Here is a 24,341-nt window from a genome sequence, read left to right on the forward strand (position 1 = left end):
TATATACATACAACATTAAAACGATTTGTTTTCCAATTTGATTCTGTGTGTAATATTTCAGTTTTGTTAAAAATTGACCCCAAAGCAGTTACATAGAGACAGAAAAAATTAGTACAAGAGCAGAGGGTGTGATGCAGAGACGGAGACCTAAAGCCAAACATCTGTGAAAAAAGCCATGGCAGTTTTTCCCTCTTCCCTTCCAAAGTGTAAACAAACTTTGGATTTATCTTTACATGAATTCCTTCGATCCTCTATTTTTCTTCACGCTAGCTTTAAGATCAGTCTCGGGATATTATGAATTGTTAAAAAAAAACTGCATTTCAGATGCAACAGTGCCAGCATTATTTTTAATCATCACATTTGTATGCTTAAAATTAACTTCATAAACATCCTGCATGTATTTTATAGATTCATATAAGTCTGATTGACAAAAAGGTGTATGGGCTGTTTGACTTGTCTTTGACCTATTAGGTAAGGTCCAGGTGTTAGCATCTGGTACTGTTACTATCATGGCTTTGTCTCATGTCCCAGTAAGATATCACAGTGGGAAAGTGAGTCAGCATGAACAAAACCTGGGGCCTGTTGCACGAAATCAGGATAAGGGATTAAGCCGGGATATTCAAGTTATCCGGGATGAATTTAGCTTTGACCCGGTTGCACAAAACCAGGTTGAACCCAGGTTGAACCCAGCCAAGTAACCACGGAGATTATTCTGCACGGCTAGCTGAATTTCTTCTGCTTTACTTTTATTAACATGCATTACCTATTGTTGTCATTACGAGTTTGATTTAAACCCTACTATAGCAAATGTTTAGATGGTTAGAAATGGTTGCAGTGTGTTGAAGCCGCCTGGCGTGCCGCCGCTGTCCGGTGGCCGCTGCCTGCCGGCAGACCTGTGCATCGCATCAGTGTCCACTCTCTCTGTAAAAGTAGAGATGACCAGTCTGTGGTCTGTGTAGCTTCAGGTTTATACAGAACGCGCTCCGAAGAATAAGTGTGACGATATTAATGCGACGACATTCCCAGATGATATTAATGGCAGACTGGTCAGAGACCAATACATTCATGATTTCATTTTCTTATTGCTTATCCTTCTCTAATAAAGGACAGTTTGTGTTACTCCTTAATAAGTGGGTCTAATATTTATTTTTTTATTATAGCTTACTGTGGTTTCATAACCTTTTCAATAAGTCTCACATCCCTGGATCAATTATGTGGCCTATATACAGTATATAGTGTAGTTTACATTCATCACATCGGTAACACCACAATGCTTCTTAATCTTTTTATTACGATGCTGTAACTTGTCAGACACAAGAGAATTAGAAATACTTTGATCTGTAAGGAAAACACTGAACACAGAGTGTAAATGTAATGTAATTTGTCTTCACTAGGGCTGCCCCCTCTTATTTGACAAATCAGTCATTTAAAAGAGATCTTCAGTTGATAAGTCAGTTTCTATGATTTTTTTTATGCTGAATGATTTATTACCAAGGCACTTATGAGTAGGGCTGGGTTAAAATAATTGTTAGTTTGGGTGATCTAATTTCCATTCAGAAAATCCAGAAATTGATATTTTAATATATGCCTTTTCAATGACTGTCAAGTTAGTCCTGTTGAGTAACAACTACTTTAAACTAACTTTTTGAGGGTATCTTCATGTAAACGTGCTTGTACGTGCTTGTATATTTACAGCAGAAGTTTTCTGAGTATCTCTTCCATCAATTAAATGTTTCAGCTCTAGTAACGAGCTCATCTCTGGTAGACAAAGATGTAAAGCTGACGTGATTCTTTGGGGACAAACTCAGTTTTATAGATCTATTGATAAAAATCAACAAATGTATCAGTCGACAAAAAGTGTTAGTTAAAGTTAACTGCATGCATACCAACGTAAATCAAACGTAAAATAAAACTGAGTGTATTTGATGAATACACGGTGCAAGTGACATTTATTCAGCTTTCATGTCCTCTACATGGCCTATATGAGTCCAAATTACATTTTTTAATGTAAGATTTTAAAGATTTATATGAGAAGCTTCTTTCCAGCTGGTGATTTGTGTCTGGCTAAGAACTGGACCTTCTGACCAATAATAATCTATTATTCTTTTCTCTTCAGCTGTAAAGTGACCAACAGTTGTGGTGAAACAGGTTTGAACGGTCGACTCATGAACCTCTCAAACACTGGGAGCAGTTTCCCAACAGCTGTGTATCGGGACACTTTAACCACAGCTATAATCAAGAATGGGATCACTGTGGTTTTCTGCATCTCCATCAACTACGTCAACAGTACCCTGGTGTACACCTTCTCAAAACATCAGGTCTGAGTCTCGTCTATGTCTAGAAGTCCATTCAGCATCTATGTACCAAGTCGAAATTCATTCAAGCCCAGTTCAGAAAAAATTTTGTAAGCCAATCAACACACAGCACTGATGGTGCGTCTCAAATCGCGCACTTCCGTTAGTGCACTTACAGACAGTACACTTCATGTACTGTTTAGCATAGTGCGTAAATTTCGACAGAGGAGTGTTGTCTCAAATCGCGCACTGCCATGTGCACTTACCGGAAATGCCGTTCACATTTCATCCCTTCTTCTTCTTAACTGTTTCACCAAGGGGAGAGCATTCCAGCCTCCTATTGTAAATCGAAAAAATAATTCCTGTTTTGTTTTGGATATTTTAACAAAAATAAATGATTTTATTGTTTTTATTTGCTCCGTGTCACGCCAGGATGACGACTGCGACGCCGCCGTCATGTCACTCGCCTCCCATTTATTAGGGTTAGGGTTTAGTAGCTGAAAACAGTACACACAATAGTATCGTAATATTTGTTCTTGTTACTAAGATGTTGCATTTACTGGTAAACTGGTAAACGACGCATAACCGACTGCTATCTGTTGAGTTTTCCTCCCGTTACTCTGTCCTCTGTGACTGTCTCCATCTAGAAACTAAGCTGCCCGCGGTGCAGGGAACAACTCTGACTGGCACATTCAGACAGGGGTCTACGGAGCGGTAGATGGGCTTTGCAAGAAAAAAAAACGGATCGTTCTATGAAATGACGCATTTAAAAAAAAAAACGCTCGATTACGCAAATTTGATCGTGGTAAACCAAATCGTGATCGTGATTAAAATTCGATTAATTGTGCAGCCCTAGTTTCTACACTTTCCCTTTGTTTCCTTATGCCTTGTCTCCTCCCCTGCAGGTATTCAACGTGAACCCTCGCTACATCCTGTACATCCACCTGGTGATCAATGATATCATTCTGCTGAGTCTGTTTACCCTCCTTCAGGTCCTGAGTTACATCGTGTACACTCTTAACGTCTCTCTATGTATAGTCCTGCTAATTATTTCTATATTAGCAAGTCTAAACAATCCCCTAACATTAGCCGTTATGTCAGTTGAGTGTTACATCGCCATATGCTACCCTCTCCGCCACACCCAGATCTGTACAGTCAGGAAAACATATGTTGTGATCGGTCTAATTTGGGCATTAAGTATACTCTCCATCCTACCAGATTTGTTTGTGGCCTTGGCAACAGAATCCCTTGAATTCTTTCATTCCAGAGTTTTTTGTCTCAGAGAGACTGTTTTTAGAGACCCTCATCTGACAGTGAAGAGAGACGTTTCCAACTCAGTGTTTTTGGTCATCATTTGGCTCACCCTAGTCTATTCATACTTCAGGATCCTGTTCGCTGCAAAGGCAGCTGCCACAGACGCCAAGAAAGCGAGGAACACTGTCCTCCTCCACGGCTTCCAGCTGCTGTTGTGTATGCTCACCTACGTTTATTATCTCATAATACAGGGTCTGACATACTTGTTACCAAAAGAGGTGCTGGCCATTCGCTTCACCATCTCGATATTTGTTCAGGTTCTGCCTCGACTAATCAGTCCGGTGGTTTATGGGCTACGAGACAAGACATTCAGGAATTACCTGAAAAGACATCTGTTCTGTACAACTAGTGCTAACATTCATCCAATAACAAATTTAAAGCGGGCATAAAGTCCTGTTCATGCTCGGTGTACACTGTTTCGTAATAAAAGGCAATTGTCTGCAATGTAAGGTGGAATTATGTTGTAAGTGTGTGTAAAGTCTCTGTGTTTAATAATGTTTATAGCAGCATAATGTAGTAGCCTACTGATGCCCAAGACAAATTTCCCTCAGGGGACAATAAAGTTACCTTGATCTTGATCTTGATCTTGAAAAGGAGGTTCAGAGGTTTTGAAGTGTGACTGTATGAGCTATCTTTTTAATAGTTAGTGTTTCAGCAATAGATGGTGGTTGGCTTGGCCCCAGTTGTGAGAAGCAGGCATGTTATTACAAAAAGTCCCTGGGCTGGATACCGAACCCTAAACTGATTTGAGAGTGTGTTAGAATGTTTATTCGTCCCCTCCTGATGAGATGGCACCTTGCACAGAAGGGCAGAAGCCACTCAACAATTGAACAGTGCCAGCCAGGGCTGCACGATATTGTAAAAATCTGACATTGCAATATTTTTTCCCCCTGCGATATAAAAAAAAGAAAAAGTAATTCTTAAAATATGAAACAAATAGCTCTATTTGGAAATAACTCATTCCTCTAAATTTCAAGTTGCGGTCGACTAGCGGGGCCAGCTCGTTAGTTTGATAAACTGATCAGACCTGCATGTAACGCTCATAGCATAAAACTCTGTGTATCCAAGAACAATTAAATCAGTGGAAATGACGTTAGATCAGACACAAACTTCTGTAGTAGATTAGTGTTGCGTTTCCAGCCTCGCGGCTCAAAACTGTAACGTTACTTAGGACGGACGGACTCCTTGGATATTTAGGCTAACTATATTGGCTTTAGCCTGGCTGGTAGCAGCTTTCTGCTGGGGGAAATGGCCGGGAGACATTGTGATTATGTTGCATTATTTAGTTCATATTTGCAGCGAACAAAAAACACAGACTACACACCGACAGCTTCCCTGACTAGCTACCCATCAAATATATGTGCATCACTGTGTCAGCGGTAGCTGCTGCCTTTGGTACTTTTCTACACACTGAGAGCTTCACTTCCCAAAACAATAACCCTGTCGGACTAACGTCACATACACACGCTGCCCACATGGTTACCTGTCTTAAAGGGTCAGACGGTAATAATCATGTAAAAGGAGAACGGTGGAAGTTTACTTTTCTATCAAGCAGCAAAAAAGGGTTAGCGTCAACATTGCAACGTCCTGCGATGTGACTATTGCACATGCACACATCGCGATGTCGATGCTAAAACAAAATATTGTTCAGCCCTAGTGCCAGCGCCCAGAAGTCTGCGTTTGTTCACCGGCAAAACTCTGCCTGAATACTTCTCTAACATTTAGCTTAGTGCAGCACCATTGAAACCATTAAGAGAAAGAGGCCTTCAGAAGTGGGGACAGAGTCCTGTATTACCAGGCCAGGAACACACTGACCAAAGAGATCAAAGCAGCTAAGAGGAGCTATGCTAATAAACTGGAAAACAGCTTCACAAACAACGATCCTCGGTCAGTGTGGAGAGGCCTGCAGACACCCACAAACTACAGGAGACCATCCCCCAACACTGCTGGTCCTCAACGACTGGCTGACGTTAAAAGCTAAACAGCTTGTACTGTAGGTTCCAAAAGACCACAGTCACACCCCTCCCCCACACAAACTCAACTACTCATACTTCAGTCAGTCACCTTCCCCCACCTGTACGCTGTCACCTCCCCCCCTGTGACCCCTCACCTGCACTCACGATCTGTGAAGTTGATGTGCGCCAGCTCTTCCAGAGGCAGATGACCAGAAAGGCTCCTGGCCCAGACGGTGTGTCACCATCCTGCCTGAAAATCTGTGCAGACCAGCTGGCCCCCATCTTCACTCAGATCTTCAACAGATCTGAAGTTCCATCCTGCTTCAAACGTTCCACAATCATCCCTGTCCCCTAAAAACCCTCCATCTCTGGACTAAATGACTACAGGCCTGTCGCCGTGACATCTGTAGTCATGAAGTCCTTTGAAAGACTGGTGTTGACCCACCTGAAGGACATCACAGTCCCCTTGCCAGAACCCCTGCAATTTGCCTACAGTGCTAACAGGTCGGGGGATGATGCAGTCAACTTGGGACTGCATTACATCCTGCAACACCTCAACTCTGCAGGGGCATATGCAAGGATCCTGTTTGTGGACTTCAGCTCGTCGTTCAACATAATCATCCCGGACATCCTCAGCACCAAACTCTCCCAGCTCACTGTGCCAGCCTCCACCTGTCAGTGGATCACTAACGTCCAGGTGAGGCTGGGGAACATGACATCCAGCATACGGACTATTAGCACTGGCGCCCTCCAGGGGTGTGTGCTCTCCCCACTGCTTTTTTCCCTCTACACCAATGACTGCACCTTAGGAGACCCGTCTGTTAAACTCCTGAAGTTCGCTGACGACACAACCGTCATCGGCCTCATCCGGGACGGTGATGAGTCGGCCCACAGACGGGAGGTGGGTCAGCTGGCTCTCTGGTGCAGTCAGAACAACCTTGAGCTTAACACGCTCAAAACTGTGGAGATGATCGTGGACTTCAGGAAAAGACCCCCCACTCTTCCCCCATCACCATACTCAACAGCCCTATGTCTGCTGTGTAACCCTCCAGGTTTCTGGGATCCACTATATCCCAGGACCTGAAGTGGGAGCCCAACACATTATATTTAAGAAGGCCCAGCAGAGGACGTACTTCCTGCGCCAGCTCAGGATGCTCAACCTGCCTAAGGAGCTGCTGGTCCACTTCTACTCAGCCATCATCCAGTCAGTCCTGTGCACGTCCATCACTGTCTCAGACCATCGTCCAGTCTGTCCTCTGCACGTCAATCACTGTCTGGTTTGGATCTGCCACCAGAAAGGACAGGAGCAGTCTACAACAGACAATTAGGACAGCAGAAAAGATCATCCGTTCATGACTTATACTCCTCCAGAGTCAGTAAACGATCAGGAACCATCACTGCAGACCCATCTCACCCCGGACACAACTTGCACCAGATTCTTCCCTCTGGGCGGCGCTACAGAGCACTGTGCGCCAAAATCAACAGACTAAGGAACAATTTCTACCCACAAGCCATCTCTCTGATGAACAGCTGACTTCTTACTCACAGTGTCAGGTTCAATTCTGGTCAATAACCAAGTAACACTGTCTCTACAGCACCTGTTTACTGGTTCCACTTATAATTCCACTTATTCAGTATTTATTCATCATTCTCATTTCCTATTTCGGAACTGTTCATATACAGTAGTTCATACTGTAATATAACATAGTACTATTTATCCCAGTATCCTTTGCACTATGCTCTACATTAAAATACGTTTTATTGAACTCTCATTGCACTCATGCCTCTATATTGTTTCTGTTTAGAGTATGTAAATATTGAGTATAAGTTAGTACATATTTTGCAAGCACATTGTGAGTAACAATGCTCCAAATAAAGATTCCTTGTATGTCTCTTCATACCTGGCAAATAAAGCTGATTCTGAACAACACTGGCTTAACAACACATCATCCTCCCCAGCTCTGCCCTTTTATTCAAATATGGTTAATTCTGGCAAAAAAAAATACCAAGATGGCAACCAGCAAAATGCAAACTGCTGGCTTTAAAATGGCTGTTAAGCCAACCACAAACCCAAATCAGCCAAAAACCAATGGGTGAGCTAGAGGTCACGCCCCAAACAGGCACGTTCTTTACGTGCACAGCTTGTTTGAACAATGTGAGGAAAAACATGTTTGAAAGTCGAAGTGGAAAAACATGTTGGTTGTTTTGTAGTTTTGTGCTGACATTTAAATGATTGTGGTTGTGTTGTGCTTTGAAGGAGAATTCAGGTCTTTACCAACAAGTAGCTCCGTTGTCCGTACATTTGGAGGTCTGTCAGTAGAGTGAAAAACTAAACCAATCGGTGCTGCCTACACCGTGTTATCCTTCTGCTAGAGTTAGCTCCCAAAAGGCTTAAACCGCGCAAGTTTTAAATATGTTTTAGCCTCTAAACATGTTCAAAATGTCATTAAAAGTGCCCCCCACATGTGATTCCTCCAGAGTGAACACAGTGAATCTGACTGCTGGAGATGTGAAAGAAGCTGTTTAGTTCCTGTGTTGAGACCAGTTAGTTTAGGGACCGTCTACAAACTAAAACACAAAAAAGAGATACAAACATTTTTTCCATAAAAGTAAGTGCTGTAATACAATAAGCAGGAGACAAATTATAATTGAGCTAAGTTTGGAGCCACTACCTTATATAATCATTAAATTGACACAAGAACTAAACAGCTGAATTAGCAAATCTTTCATGCATTTCTGTCACATCTCCAGCATAATATTGACTGTGTTCACTTAGAAGGAATCACATGGGTAGGCACTTTTAATGACATTTTGAACATGTTGAGAGGCTAAAAACATGTTTAAAACGTGCCCTGTTTAAGCCTGTTGGGTGCTAACGTTAGCAGGAGGATAACACGGTGTAGGCAGCACCGATTGGTTCACTCTACTGACAGACCTCCACATTTACAAACAGAGCTTTGTGTGTGTGTGAGCTACTGAATTCTCCTTTGAATAAGGTTATTTTTTTTATCTTATGGAAATTCACTTTACTTTACAGATCACATCTGACAAATCAATGTACAGAAATGTTATTTTATTGTGAATGAATCCACAATTTACAACTTGGAAACAAAACTTATGAAAGATACTGCACAAACTGCTCGAACCCCACCCCCACCAAATTTGCATTGAACTTTTACACATATATATATAGGTCATTTCAAAAGACATCTGACTTGCCACTCATGACCTCTGCCAAGGTAGGTACATATTCTTTCATCAATGTTATTATCTGTGTTTTCCAATTTGATTCAATATCGATTCAGTCAGTGATATTTCAGTTACAGACCAATACACACCAAAGGGTGTGATGCAGAGACTGAGACCTAAAGCCAAAGATTCCCTGCTAAAGCATAACCAAACTATGGAGCGTCATTTATTTTGACTTGAATTCCTTAGATCCTCTTTCTTTCTTCACAGTAGTTTGAAGCAGTTATTATTTCTTGTATTATTTACACGTGTGTATTTGTTTTACTGTAACATTTCAAAAGGTCTCTTGTAAAAACAGACTATTGTAGTTCGGACTCTGAGTGCATTGATGAAAAATAGAAGGTTTACGTCAAGTAATTTATTTATTCTAATTAAGTTAGGTCCACAGCTTTTTAATATCAGCTGAAAGGGTTTAATTGCATTATAAGGGACACAATAGAATTAGAAATACTTTGATCTGTAACAGGAAAACACTGAATACAAAGTGTGAATGTAATTATGTTTCTTCACTGGGGCTGCCCCCTCTTATTCAACAAATCACACATTGAAAAGATAGATAGATAGATTGATATCTTAAGTCACTAAATCAGTTTTATTATTTTTTTTATGCTGAATGATTTATTACCAAGGCACTTATGAGTAGGACTGGGTTGAAATAATCGTTAGTTCGGGTGATCTGGTATCAATCCAGAAAATACTGAAATCAATATTTTAATATCTGCCTTTTTAATGACTGTCAAGTTAGTCCCGTTAAGTAAAAAATACTTTCAAATACATTTCTGAGGGTCAATTCTTAATGTAAACATTAACAGGTGCATTATAAGAAATATTTGAGGGTTGCTTTGTGTATATTTACAGAAGTTTTCTGAGAATCTCTTCCATCAATTAAATGCTTCAGCTCTACTTATGATAATATATCTCTGGTAGACAAAGATGTAAAGCTGACGTACATGATTATATTGGGACAAACTCACTTTTATAGATCTATTGATATAAATCAACTAATGGATTAGTCGACAAAAAGTGTTTGTTAAAGTTAACTGCATACATATCAACGTAAATCACTAAAATAAAACTGAGTATATTTAATAAATACACAGTGCCCGTGATATTTATTCAGCTTTCATTTCCTCTACACTGCCTATATGAGTCCAAATTAAAAAAAATTATGTAACATTTTAAAGCTTTGTATTTATATGAAAGGCTTCTTTCCAGCTGTTGATTTGTGTCTGGCTAAGAACTGGACCTTCTGACCAATAATTATCTATTATTCTTTTCTCTTCAGCTGTAAAGAGACCAACAGTTGTCTGGTGAAACAGGTTCGGACGGTCGACTCATGAACCTCTCAAACACTGGGAGCAGTTTCCCAACAGCTGTGTATCGGGACAATTTAACCACAGCTATAATCAAGAATGGGATCACTGTGGTTCTCTGCATCTCCATCAACTATGTCAACAGTACCCTGGTGTACACCTTCTCAAAACATCAGGTCTGAGTCTCTATTTCTAGAAATCCATTCAGCTTGTATGTACCAAGTTGAAATTAATTCAAGCCCAGTTCAGAACAAAGTTTGCGAGCCAATCAACACACAGCACTGAGTGGCTTAAGATAATGTAAGTTCACAGCAAACACTGGCTGCAAAGACTCCAATCGTCCATTATGGAGTGAATTGTCAGGCTGATGAAAGACTCCGTGGTATGGTAACAGGACCCTTATAGCCGCTTATATCCGAACCAAGTCCAAATAATTGATGCACCGGTCTTTTTCACCAAGTTTTCAAAAAAAAGAAGTGTACATGCATGGAATACAACTGCATTGCTTTAATTTTTGCATTTGATTTTATTAAATGAAACAGCTTAGGATACTAAGAATGTTATTTTTTATCTGAAAGTTTATGCTGCGGCCGAGTGAAATTAACGAGTGACATCACTGCGTTATAATTGATTAGGGTTGATCACTGCATTGATATGCGATGCATTGATTTGATTGATTTCAATGACTCCAGAAGTCAGAATTAAGTGTAAAGAAGATGTTTGATTTATTCTAATACAATAATCTATTTTTTATCTTAATTTGATTCCTAATCACTTGTCTCCTCCCGTGCAGGTTTTCAACGTGAACCCTCGCTACATCCTGTACATCCACCTGGTGATCAATGATATCATCCTGCTGAGTCTGTTTACCCTCCTTCAGGTCCTGATTTACATCGTGTACACTCTTAACGTCTCTCTATGTATAGTCCTGCTAATGATTTCTACAATTGTAAGTCTAAACAATCCCCTAACATTAGCATTTATGGCAGTAGAGTGTTACATCGCCATATGCTACCCTCTCCGCCACACCCAGATCTGTACAGTCAGGAAAACGTATGTTGTGATCGGTCTGATTTGGGCATTAAGTATACTCTCCATCCTACCAGATTTGTTTGTGGCCTTGGCAACAGAATCCCTTGAATTCTTTCATTCCAGAGTTTTTTGTCTAAGAGACATTGTTTTTAGAGACCCTAAGCTGACAGTGAAGAGAGACGTTACCCACGCAGTGTTTTTGGTCATCGTTTGGCTCACCCTAGTCTACACATACTTCAGGATCCTGTTCGCTGCGAAGGCAGCTGCCACAGATACCAAGAAAGCGAGGAACACTGTCCTCCTCCACGGCTTCCAGCTGCTGTTGTGTATGCTCACCTACGTTTTTCATGTCATAATACAGGGTCTGACATACCTGTTACCAAAGGAGGGGCTGACCATTCGCTTTGCTGTCTCGATTTTTATTCAGGTTCTGCCTCGACTCATCAGTCCGGTTGTTTATGGGCTACGAGACAAGACATTCAGAAATTACCTTAAACGATATCTGCCCTGTTCAACTAGTGCTAACATTCATCCACAAACAACTCTAAAGAGGGCATGAAGTAGAGGCGCATCGATTGACCGGCTAGTGACCGGAAATGGCAGATTTTCACGTGATAGACCATGATCCGGACACATGCCAATTTTATGCTGCACTAGCAGTTTGTCTGTGTTGTAGTGGCAACCAGTAGCAACATGCACATTCATGAGCTTCTTTCTTGTGTCTCTTACAATAATAGTTTGTTCTCTTAATACATCCATGGTAAACGTAGAGATCTCATGAACTCGCCGTTTCATTGTCATCAAAAATGCTGTTTCTGAGGTAAAACCCAATAATGCAGAGGAATTGTGGGATGTAGTTCAATCGTCCAGGGCTGGAATAACTGTTCACAGGTGCCAGAAGTTGGTCAACTCCATGCAACATGGATGTGAAGCAGTTCTCAGAGATGATGGTTATGCAACTAAATATTAGTGCAGTGCGTCAAAGTAAAGGAAACCCACATTTTTTCAGTTTATACAGTAACTAAGTTTGTAAAGAAAAATGCAAATGAACAGCCTAATATTCCTTTTTTCTTCACTTTCTGTAAAGTTATAACACAATCTTGATCAACTCTGGTCATGTTTTGATTTGTAATTGAATGTACAGTGTTTCCAATGTATTGATATTATGGAATTAAAAGATATTCTAAGGATTTTGAGCAGTTTTCACTTTTTTTAGACATAACGCTATTATTCTGTATATCAACATTTTGTAGCTGGATGTTGGAGGTGAAAAGAAAGAAATGGTTCTTCCATTAAAAAGCTTCCTCATACTTTTTTGACAAGTGTCCTTGGCGGGGCGGCCAGAGCTTCTTTGCAGCTCAAATCGGTGGCTAAGTGTAAGTGTAGTGCCCGGTAAAAGATACTACACTTAGTATAAGTCTGTGGCTGTTAAATGGACCCAAAGATGCAGAGAACCGGACAACCTGGTGTCTTTTTAGGCAAGGCAAGGCAAGGCAGCTTTATTTGTATAGCATATTTCAACAACAGGGCAATTCGAAGTGCTTTACACAAAATCAGTTAAAAAGAAAAACACTTAAAAAAAATAAAAACAGATAAAACACATGAATTAAAAATAGAAACATTAAGACGCATAAAACACAAGAGTAAAAGTTACAGTGCAGCATAAGAAATTAAACATTAAAAGAACATAATTTAAAGAAAGGCAACATCAAAAAGAAAGGTCTTCAGCCTTGATTTAAAAGAACTGAGAGTAGCAGCGGCTCTGCAGGTTTCTGGGAGTTTATTCCAGATATGAGGAGCATAGAAACTGAAAGCTGCTTCACCCTGTTTAGTTCTGACTGTGGGGACAGAACAGATTTTTAGAAAGGATGCTCGGTTTTGGGTCGGGCTCGGTCACATCAGTGCGATAAGGCATTGAAATTTTTTTGGTTACCGCATCTCTTATTGGGGCGGCTTATCAATACAGGTTAAGCAAGGTATTTATTTTACTCAGATTTACTGACATAATCCCCCACATATGATGTTAATAAAAGCGGGCTTTCCACACAAACAAACGTACATGTGTCATTAGTATGAGAAACAAATGCGATTCTAACTGTGTCGGACGCGGGCCGGGCTCGGACAGAAAAATCCGGCCTGATCCGCACTCTAGTGAAGACCCGAGCAGCAGCGTTCTGAATCAGCTGCAGCTGTCTGATTGATTTTTTAGGGAGACCTGTAAAGACCCCGTTACAGTAGTCAAGTCTACTAAAGATGAAAGCATGGACAAGTTTTTCCAAATCCTGTTGACACATAAGTCCTTTAACCCTTGATATGTTCTTAAGGTGATAATAGGCTGACTTTGTAATTGTCTTAATGTGGCTGTTAAAATTCAGGTCTGAGTCCATGACTACACCAAGATTTCTGGCTTTGACTGTTGTTTTTAACATTGTTGTTTGAAGCTGAGCGCAGACTTTTAATTGTTCCTCTTTTGCTCCAAAAACAACCACCTCAGTTTTCCTTCATTTAATTTCAGAAAGTTCTGGCACATCCAGTCGTTAATTTGTTCAATGCACTTAGTCAGTTTTCGTATTTGACTATAGTCCCCTGGCGATAAGGTTATGTAAATTTGTGTGTCATCTGCATAACTATGGTAACTTATTTTGTTGTTTTCCATAATCTGAGCCAGTGGAAGCATGTAGATGTTAAACAGAAGAGGCCCCAGAATGGAGCCTTGGGGAACTCCGCACGTCATATTTGTATGTTCAGATGTATAATTACCTATTGACACAAAGTAATCCCTATTCTTTAACTAGGATTCAAATCAGTTTAGTACTGAGCCAGAAAGGCCTACCCAGTTTTCCAATCGGTCTAGTAATATGTCATGGTCGACCGTGTCAAATGCAGCACTGAGATCAAGTAATTCTAAGACTGAAATTTTGCCACTATCTGTGTTAAGGTGGGTGTCATTAAAGACTTTGACAAGAGCCGTCTCAGTGCTGTGGTGTGGTCGGAAACCCGACTGAAAGGTATCAAAACTGTTGTTTAGTGACAAGAAATGGGTGAGTTGTTGAAAAACCGCTTTTCAATGATTTGACTTAAAAACGGAAGGTTTGATATCGGCCTATAGCTGCTCATTAGTGACTTGTCTAGATTGTTCTTTTTTAAGAGTGGCTTGATTACTGCAGTTTTCAGGGCCTGTGGAAAGATACCCTGAAAGAAGAGACGTGTTCACAATCTGTAGAAGATCAGAAGCCAAACAATTTGAAACATTTTTGAAAACACCTGTTGGTAGAATATCAAGGCAACAGGAGGAGTATTTCAAATGTTGTATAATGTCCTCTAGGTTTTTATGGTTGACCGTATGAAATTCTGTCATACTGGAACTAGTTTTGCTTGAACACTGTGACAGCACATATCCTGTACTTGATATGGAGGCACTGACTGTTTGTCTAATCTTCTGAATTTTAGATAAAGAACATACACTGTACTGACAATACTTTCAGTATTAGGCAAAGATGCACAAATACTTTGAAATAAAAACATATTTCAAACATAGGTTTCTTACCTGCAGCCTAATGTAACGCATTAGGTTTTAAACATTTTGTTCTCTTAAAGAAATTAAATTTGGTGTATTGTTAATAAAGGAACGAATACTGTGACTTAGGGAAATATTTCTAGTATTAGGCGTGGCATTTGTGTGTGTTGTGCGCAGATACTTAAAATTAAAATGTAATAAAGTTCAAATTGAAAGCACAATCCTTTTTTGAATGCAGAAAATACTTCCAGTATCACACACACACACACACACACACACACACACATACGCACACACGCACACACGCACACACGCACGCTCCCAGGACATTTGCTTCCACTTCTATATATAGGTAATTTCAAAAGACATCTGACATGCCACAAACGACCTTAGCCAAGGTAGGTACATGTTCTTTCTTCAAATGTATTATCTATGTATTAAGAGACAATATCTTGATATTGATTGCGCTACTACTCTGTGTGTGTGTGTATGGCTCAATTTGCACGTTGATTATTGTTGTCAGTTTGTATATTCACAACATTATTTTATTGAAAATAGAAGTTCTCAGGAATCTCTAGAATTAACATTTACTGTTTTCTTATTAACATGGTTTGAATCTTGCTCTGTTGATGGCTTCAAGTATTTGTGTGATCACTCACACACACACACACACACACACACTTTCATATAACAATAAAACAATATGTTTTCAGAGTTGGTTCTACATCCATTCAGTCAGGGATATTTCAGTTAAAGGCCAATTTTGCTACATTTTTAATGTTGTTAAGAATTGACCGTAAAGCAGTTACATAGAGACAGAGAAAATGAGTACAAGTGCTTTCTGAAGTGCAGAGGGTGTGATGCAGAGACGGAGACCTAAATCCAAACATCTGTGCAAACAGCCATGCCAGTTTTTCCCTTTTCCCTCCCAAAATGTAACCAAACTTTGGATTTATCTTGACATGAATTCCTTCGATCCTCTATTTTTCTTCACTCTAGCTTTAAGATCAGTCTCGGGATATTATGAGTGGATATCTGTAAGTATAATAATCAATTTGAATCAGAAAATAGATTTTGAAAACAGCCATAATTGTTACAAATACAAGATGTTTTTAATAAACTAATTAATTACTGCATTTCAGATACAACAGAGCCAGCGTTCATTTTAATCATCACATTTGTAGGCTTAAAATTAACTTCATAAATGTTGTGTATGCACATTATAGATTCATATTCATATGTATGGGCTGTTTGACTTGTCTTTGACCTATTAGGTAAGGTCCAGGTGTTAGTATCTGGTACTGTTACTATCATGGCTTTGTCCTGTGTCCCAGTAAGATATCACAGTGGGAAAGGGAGTCAGCATGAACAAAACCAGGAGCCTGGAACTGAAGCAGTTATTATTTCTTGTAATATTTTCACATGTATTTCTTTTGTACTGTAACATTTCCAAATGTCTCCTGTAGAAACAGACTACCGTAGTTCAGATTCTGAGTGCAATGATGAAAAATAGCAGGTTTACGTCAAGTATTTTCTTTTAATTAAGTTAACAGCTTTTGAATATCAGCTCAAAGGGTTTAATCGCTTTGTAAGGGACACAAGAGAATTGGAAATACTTTGATCTGTAACAGAAAAACACTGAATACAAAGTGTGAATGTAATTATGTGTCTTCACTAGGGCTGCCCCCTCTTATTCAACAAATCAGACATTTAAAAGATAGATAGATAGATAGATATCTAAAGTTGATAAGTCCGTTTTTATGATTTTTTCATATGATGAATAATTTATTACCAAGGCACTTATGAGTAGGGCTTGGTTAAAATAATTGTTAGTTCGGGTGATCTGATATTGATCCAGAAAATACTGAAATCAATATTTTAATATAATATTCCTTTTTAATGACTGTCAAGTTAGTCCGGTTAAGTTAAAACTACTTTAACTTTTGAAGGTCAATTCTTAATGTAAACATTAACTGGTGCATTATAAGAAATATTTGACAGTGTCTTTGTGTATATTTACAGAAGTTTTCTGAGTATCTCTTTCATTAATTAAATGCTTCAGCTCTACTTATGATAATATATCTCTGGTAGACAAAGATGTAAAGCTGACGTACACGATTCTTTGTGGACAAACTCAGTTTTATAGATCTATTGATATAAATCAACTAATGGATTTGTCGACAAAAAGTGTTTGTTAAAGTTAACTGCATGCATACCAACGTAAATGACTGAAATAAAACAGTATATTTGATGAATACAGTGCAGATTTGATTTACTCTTTATGAGAGCCCGATCGATAAAGGATTTTTAAGGCCGACATCAATACACATATTTGGTGATTAAATAATCAAATATATTGTCCGATTATCATTTAAAAAAATATATTGAGAAACGCTTAACAAAACAGAATTCCCTAACATCCGTTTTTAGTTATTTATGCGTTCTCACTAAAATAATATGAAAATGCAGTTTAAAAATAAACTTGCTTGTTTTATTGTCACAACAGAACAGAGGAAGATCAAAATATATCAAAGATCTGATAAATAAAATGTATAAAAATACAAACTTCACATCAGAACATTATCATCAATCCCATATTTTTAAAAGAAATACAAAAAGCTCCTTCTTAAAGTTCCACTCGCACACATTAATTGCTATTGTTTTGTCCAAGCCCCGTTTGCATTGTCCGTATTTTCTGGCCCAGCTGATGTCTTGTATAAAAGTCTTTGTTTATTGTTGTTTTAGTTGTCTAAATTAGTCTAGTCCATACAGATGTCCTATACATATGTCTGTCCCGACGTGCTGTAACCATGTTTTATGTTTCTGCAGAACAGGAATCAGTTTTTAAACTGAGTGAGGCCCGTTTACATTATAATGTAATGTTACTTTTAACTTTCCTGTATAATGAATATGAATGAATGAATGAAAAACTTAAGCTATGAAACTTAAAGTCCTTTGAAAAAAAACACACCCAAAAAAAAAAAAAAAAATCACAGAGCTACCAACAGGGACGTTGCAGAGCGCCCCCTGGTGGACAGACCATGCAACACCAACACTCATGGAATTGTGAACTGCATGGAAATTCCTACTACCAGCCGATAATATCGGCCCGCCAAAGTCAGTCGGGCTCTACTCTTTATGACCTATGAGTCAAAATCTAATATTTTTTTATGTAACATTTTAAAGCTTTGTTTTTATATGACAAGCTTCTTTCCAGCTGGTGATTTGTGTCTGGCTAAGAACTGGACCTTCTGACCAATAATAATCTATTATTCTTTTCTCTTCAGCTGTAAAGAGACCAACAGTTGTCTGGTGAAACAGGTTTGGACGGTCGACTCATGAACCTCTCAAACACTGGGAGCAGTTTCCCAACAGCTGTGTATCGGGACACTTTAACCACAGCTATAATCAAGAATGGGATCACTGTGGTTCTCTGCATCTCCATCAACTACGTCAACAGTACCCTGGTGTACACCTTCTCAAAACATCAGGTCTGAGTCTCTATTTCTAGAAATCCATTCAGCTTGTATGTACCAAGTTGAAATTCATTTAACCCTTCAAGCACAGTTCAGAACAAAGATTTTCGAGCCAATCAACACACAGCACTGAGTGGCTAAAGATAATCAAATCTATTGCAAAGTAGATAACACTTCAAGGAATTTCCCTTGGTGTATGGTTCATGCTTAATAAAAATAAAGGAATAAATAAGGAATATAAGGAATAAAGGAATAATAAAGGAAATGAACAAAAATATGTAAAAGAAACGGTAATATGAACAAATAAGTACAATATAACTGTTTAAACAATAATGAATGAAGAGAGGGAGCGACGTAAGAACAAAGCAAATCAGAGAAATCAAAGGTTTTTGCTTTTTCATCACTACTAGAAATGCAACCATGGCAAGTATCTCACTATCTAATCATATGATGATGATAAATCCTGCTACAAAAGGTGAAAAGTAGAAGGTTAGAACGAACGCATAGAGAGTCGTTGCTGTGGAGATGATACAGCCTCTTGTCTCATTGGTGTTAACTGGCAGGTTGCAGACCACAGCATTTATATGACTCTTTGGTTGAACTAGGCTTCAAGCTTGATTTATGGTTCTGCGTTTAATCTACTCCATAGAGACTGCCATGAACTACTACAAACTACTATTTTTTGGGACTGTTATTGCCACTCTTCATTTTAACCCCAACCGGTCGTCAGACACCGCCTACCAAGAGCCTTGGTCTGGGTCTGAGTCTGGGTCTGTCCCAGGATTCTGCCTAAAAGGAAGTTTTTCCTCGCCACTGTCGCACTGCTGCTTGCTTTGGAGGAAACTACTAGACCTGTTGGGTCCTTGTAAATTCTGGAGTGTGGTCTAGACCTGCTCTATCTGTAAAGTGTCTCGAGATAACTCTTGTTATGAATTGATACTATTAATAAAATTGAATTGAGGTACTGAGTAGCCTGACGTGTAACTCCCAAAAATTTAACTACAAGGTGCAGCAATGAAGACCACGACAGATTGGTCAGATTGGTGATTGGTCTGCTTGGCCGTGGCTTGGTAGCGTAGCATTTGCACCTACTTCTTCTCTGTTTTTCCTTATCTTTTAGCAACATGGACTCGAGGAGAGGTGTAACTTTTCCTGCTACAGCTTTCCAACCGTGGTCAGACTTGCAGGGGAGACGCTTTGTTTCTCCGTCTCTAGCGCCAGAGTCGGTACTCACTCCGACGCCAATACCCATCACTCTCTCACTCGCTCTACCTCACATACCCCACACACACACACACACAAGCACCGGCTCTGCTCTTCTCTTGAGATATGCTAGATCGACGCAGACACACCAGCGCAGAAGTATAAATCCTAACAACGGCGTAGGTCACTTACCAAGGCTACAGTGTCGGTTCTGTAGGGAACCAATAAATCAGAATTAGGTGTAAGGAGTATGTTTTGATTTATTCTAATACAGTAATCTCTCTTTTTTTATCTTAATTTGTTTCCTAATCACTTGTCTCCTACCTTGCAGGTTTTCAACGTGAACCCTCGCTACATCCTGTACATCCACCTGGTGATCAATGATATCCTCCTGCTGAGTCTGTTTACCCTCCTTCAGGTCCTGAGTTACATTGTGTACACTCTTAACGTCTCTCTATGTATAGTCCTGCTAATGATTTCTATATTAGCAAGTCTAAACAATCCCCTAACATTAGCATTTATGGCAGTAGAGTGTTACATTGCCATATGCTACCCTCTCCGCCACACCCAGATCTGTACAGTCAGGAAAACGTATGTTGTGATCGGTCTGATTTGGGCATTAAGTATAATCTCGACCCTCCCATATTTGTTTATGGCCTTGGCAACAGAATCCCTTGAATTCTTTCATTCCAGAGTTTTTTGTCTCAGAACAAGTGTTTTTAGAGACCCAAGTGTGACAGTGAAGAGAGACATTTCCAACTCAGTGTTTTTGGTCATCATTTGGCTCACCCTAGTCTATTCATACTTCAGGATCCTGTTCGCTGCAAAGGCAGCTGCCACAGACGCCAAGAAAGCGAGGAACACTGTCCTCCTCCACGGCTTCCAGCTGCTGTTGTGTATGCTCACCTACGTTTATGATCTTATAATACAGGGTCTGACATACTTGTTACCAAAAGAGGTGCTGGCCATTCGCTTCACTGTCTCGATATTTGTTCAGGTTCTGCCTCGACTCATCAGTCCTGTTGTTTATGGGCTACGAGACAAGACATTCAGGAATTACCTGAAAAGACATCTGCTCTGTCCAACTAGGGCTAACATACATCCACAAACAACTCTAAAGAGGGCATAAAGTCCTGTTTTTGAGTTGTTCAAGTTATGCTTACACTGTGTGATAATATGTGATAGTTATGATGATGTGAAGTGTGGTTGTATGTGCTACCTTTCCATAGTCCGTGTATTAGCAACAGTAGAAGGCAGTCGGCACGCCCCCAGTTTGAAGAAGCAGGCAGGAGCATCGACACGGAAACTAAGAATGAACAGCTGACAGGGGCAATGGCCTAATGTATTTTAAAAAAAAGGTACAATATGTAACATTTCTAAATTAAAAACTCTAAAAATGACTATACCCATGCTATATTTGTTGTTGAGTTTAGGGATGCAATGAGAGTAATTTATACATGTATACAGTCTGAATGCTAGTGCATGAAATTACATGAACACTGCAGATTCTTATCTGTTATTTATGGCTGATGGATGTTATAAATCTGAAAAGATTAGAGACTACAGGTGAATCAGTCGGAACACAAACAAAGGCCAAGTTGGCAACAACAGTGTTGTCCCTTTCTCGGGCCCTGCAAGCTGGCATGTCTAAAAGATGGAGGAGCTGCTAGACAAGATGCACCTGTCACAGGTAGACGTGCAGCATGTTGCCGAGGAATAACTGGGATGGAGAGATCTCGTTGCAGCCTTGTGTCCCATAGGCGATGAAGAGAAGCAAGTCAGTAACATTAAGTGGTAACGTCAGTGACATGTTTAAGCTGCTGCAGATTCTTGACTCGTACAAATGTAACGTTATCATCAGCTATGTCACTGTAAATGCAGGGACTTACCAGAGTTTATTGCTTATATTTGCTATATATTATTCCTATGCATTGTGTATGGTAGCCCTTACAGTTCTATTTATTTTCTCAGGGACATGCCCACGCATGCCCACGTTTGTACTGCTTGAACTTAATAAAGCATCAAAAAAGACAAAAAGTTTTCTCCGTCCATGTTTAACAGCCACACCTGGGGCGTAGCTGGAAACCAGAATCAGCTCCAGTGAATTTTAAAATACGGTCCTATTCTAGTCCTCATTAACAGCAATATAATATAAACTGGAAATAGTCGATGTAGGTAGATGTGTAGATAGATGTAGTCATTTGGGTTTTGGTTTCCCTATGAAGAATTTCTTGTAAGATTCATTTCTTAGACCTGTTGTAGATGTTAAGTGCCCTATAGTCCCAAAAAAATCCTAGAAGAAAACACTGGATTGTATATAAATTATAAGCTGCACTGGCAGCTAGGACGCAAACTCAATAACAACTTTCGGATTGATAGCCATGACATATGTACACACATTCAAAGATGAATCTTCAATTGTGCACTATTAAAAAAACTGTCAACTATTTTGATAAACGAATCAGTTTGAGTCATTTGTTATGGAAAAGAAATATATTCTCTAAATGCAGCTTGTTAAAAGTGAATATTTTCTAGTTTCTTCAATTCTGTGACAGTAAACTGAATTTATATCTAGTTGCTGACAAAATAAAAGACATTTGAGGACGTCATCTGGGGCTTTAGGAAAAAAATGATGCACATTTTTCACCATTTACTGACATTTTATAGACCAAACAACTAATCGGTTATTCAAGAAAATAAACAGATTAATCAATCATTTCATTCATTCATCATACATAAATCATAAGTTGCAGCCATACTGACCACGATGTCAACCTCAAAACTGCCATTAACAATCATCATGTATGCATTTTGATGCAGTTTTTTTTTACCTTATTAATAATCTTTTGTTTTCATATTTTGTTTTTATTTGAACTCTGTATATTTGCAAGACAGCTGCACAACAATTTCCCTCAGGATTAACTATCTTCGTCCTTTTTTACTTCTCTCACAAACACTGATGATGACGCAAAAATGAATTTAGTTTTTTTCCAAAGTGTTTATAAAGACTTGTGTGGCGCTGTCTGCCTTCAGCGCGTGACCTGGACACTTGGAGGGAGGTGGAGCAGCAGCGAGACGGTGAGGAAGCTCCTGACTTTCAAATCTAACACTTTGGCTGCAATATTTAACATGAAAATCATTGGTTAAATGTAATTTTCCATTACAGCAGCTATTCCATCCAAATGTTCACATTTTAAATGAAGATTTAAATAATAATAATGTACATTAAATGCGTTATGTTTAAATTATAACTGAAACACTCACTATCAGAAGATGCTTTTTCATTTGGTCACACACACACACACACACACACACACACACGGAAAATAGTCATTTGGGTTTATTATGAATGTAGGGTTAATTTGCAAAAAAACATGTTTTCTCTCATGTGTGTACAGAGCTTCAAACTGTTGTTGATATATTCTTTTTAAGAACACCTCAGCCTTTATGCCCCAGTTGTGGCAATATAAATAATATAATTAACGCTATGCTTTGACATTATGTGGGGTTGGTGGCTTTCCGACAGCTTTCTTAAAAAGGACTAAAAAAACAATTCAGGCTGCAGGTGGAAAGAGAATAATGGCAGAACGGTGAATGGCAGAAAGCAGGACATGATTTATTTGGTAAAAACAGCCAAGCAAAGTGTTTTAATGTATTTCTAAAACCAGAGATGGCAAAAGTACTCACTTTCTGTACTTAAGTAGAAGTACAGATACTTGTGTTAAAAAATACCCCGGTAAAAGTGGAAGTACTGATTAAACTTCTTTACTCAAGTAAAAGTAACAAAGTACAGGCTTGGAAATTTACTTAAAGTATAAAAGTAAAAGTAGCCTTGCAAATTGTTTATGCAAAGCTACCTGAAGCACTCAAATGTTACTAGAGAGCACGCTGAGAAACTTCAGTGGACATGGAGGACATGTCTTTATATGGCAAAGGCTACATTTTAAATGGATGTCTGCTAATAGGCTTAAAACATAACATATATGATTATAATGACAGAAACTGGGACTCCAGGTTAATAAGATTCTGACTTATTAGCAAGATATGAATTCAGTTGTGATTCTGTGAGAAGTCACAGATCCAGTTTTTATTTTTAATCTTTCCCCCTAACATGTAAATGAATCTACATTTATGTGTGTGCTCAAATATGGCTTCTGGAAATAAAATAAAGGATTAAAATATGAATGATTAAAGAGACATTAATGAAGAAGTTCCCCAGCACATTGGCCAGGAGTCCTTCTTGATGTCTAGTGTCTCAAACATCTCTCTCAGATAAGGCTGAGGATGATGGGAATGTCTTGCTGTTTTCTTCGTTTTCAATCATGTCGCCCTCCATACTACTATGTGCTAACGTTAACACCATCCATACTACTATGTGCTAACGTTGACACCATCCATACTACTATGTGCTAACGTTGACACCATCCATACTACTATGTGCTAACGTTAGCGCCATCAAGCCGCACTGATTTGCTGTGAATTAATGCCGAATGCTAAATCTGTTGAGTTGTCTTAGTCGTGCGTCAAATGCAACGTACAGTAGATGTATTCCCATCCATTTAGATTGAATATGGTATTGATGACATAAACAATAATAAGGATAACTCCAGTGAAATGATGTGAAAGTTGAGAACTAGATTAGGACTGGATTAAAGCTGATTCTGGTGTCCAACTTGGCCCCAGGTGTGTCTGTTAAAACAGAGACGACTTCTGTCTAGCTAAGTTTCCATCCACTTGTCAATTGAACTACAGAATCTGAAGTTCGGTAAAAAAAAAAAAAAAAAAAACTCATGCGAATAAAGCTGGTGAAAGTGTTGATGCTTCATTAAGACCAACGTGCAACCTAGCTAACAGGTGAAGAACACACCAGAACCACTAGCTAACTTACTTTAAATGTGAAGAACTATAGACCAAAAACAGGCTTAAGTGAACTGACAACATGAGTTATACGACTTACAGTTCTCAAAGACTCTCACGCACAATCTCAG

General features: G+C 39.1%; 3 protein-coding genes and 1 long non-coding RNA gene across 4 annotated transcripts; 3 read left to right on the forward strand and 1 right to left on the reverse strand.

Moving 5' to 3' along the window:
• The first annotated feature begins 2,165 nt into the window (after positions 1–2,165).
• Positions 2,166–3,997, forward strand: LOC117943379 (odorant receptor 131-2-like). The gene is made up of 2 exons (XM_034869466.1): positions 2,166–2,318; positions 3,200–3,997. Exons 1-2 carry the CDS (start codon positions 2,166–2,168, stop codon positions 3,995–3,997), a joined length of 951 nt encoding a protein of 316 aa, XP_034725357.1.
• A 6,099-nt stretch (positions 3,998–10,096) lies between these two features.
• LOC117943688 (odorant receptor 131-2-like) lies at positions 10,097–12,102 on the forward strand. The gene is made up of 2 exons (XM_034869968.1): positions 10,097–10,301; positions 10,919–12,102. Exons 1-2 carry the CDS (start codon positions 10,149–10,151, stop codon positions 11,714–11,716), a joined length of 951 nt encoding a protein of 316 aa, XP_034725859.1. The 5' UTR covers positions 10,097–10,148; the 3' UTR covers positions 11,717–12,102.
• LOC117943689 lies at positions 11,306–15,623 on the reverse strand. The gene is made up of 3 exons (XR_004656411.1): positions 15,507–15,623; positions 14,788–14,792; positions 11,306–11,315 (listed from the first exon to the last, which is right to left on the reverse strand). It is a non-coding gene; the product is annotated as an uncharacterized LOC117943689 (long non-coding RNA).
• A 2,314-nt stretch (positions 15,624–17,937) lies between these two features.
• On the forward strand, positions 17,938–20,658 carry LOC117943692 (odorant receptor 131-2-like). The gene is made up of 2 exons (XM_034869974.1): positions 17,938–18,165; positions 19,685–20,658. Exons 1-2 carry the CDS (start codon positions 18,013–18,015, stop codon positions 20,480–20,482), a joined length of 951 nt encoding a protein of 316 aa, XP_034725865.1. The 5' UTR covers positions 17,938–18,012; the 3' UTR covers positions 20,483–20,658.
• The last annotated feature ends 3,683 nt before the right edge of the window (positions 20,659–24,341 follow it).

Source organism: Etheostoma cragini, chromosome 4 (genome assembly GCF_013103735.1).
Source record: "Etheostoma cragini isolate CJK2018 chromosome 4, CSU_Ecrag_1.0, whole genome shotgun sequence".
Classification (NCBI taxonomy): domain Eukaryota; kingdom Metazoa; phylum Chordata; class Actinopteri; order Perciformes; family Percidae; genus Etheostoma; species Etheostoma cragini.

Coding starts and splice junctions, on each gene's coding strand:
- LOC117943688 (XM_034869968.1), top strand. CDS start 10,149: ATGAACCTCTCAAACACTGGGAGCAGTTTCCCAACAGCTGTGTATCGG. Junction 10,302..10,918: donor ACACCTTCTCAAAACATCAG/GTCTGAGTCTCT, acceptor CCTCCCGTGCAG/GTTTTCAACGTGAACCCTCG.
- LOC117943692 (XM_034869974.1), top strand. CDS start 18,013: ATGAACCTCTCAAACACTGGGAGCAGTTTCCCAACAGCTGTGTATCGG. Junction 18,166..19,684: donor ACACCTTCTCAAAACATCAG/GTCTGAGTCTCT, acceptor CCTACCTTGCAG/GTTTTCAACGTGAACCCTCG.
- LOC117943379 (XM_034869466.1), top strand. CDS start 2,166: ATGAACCTCTCAAACACTGGGAGCAGTTTCCCAACAGCTGTGTATCGG. Junction 2,319..3,199: donor ACACCTTCTCAAAACATCAG/GTCTGAGTCTCG, acceptor CCTCCCCTGCAG/GTATTCAACGTGAACCCTCG.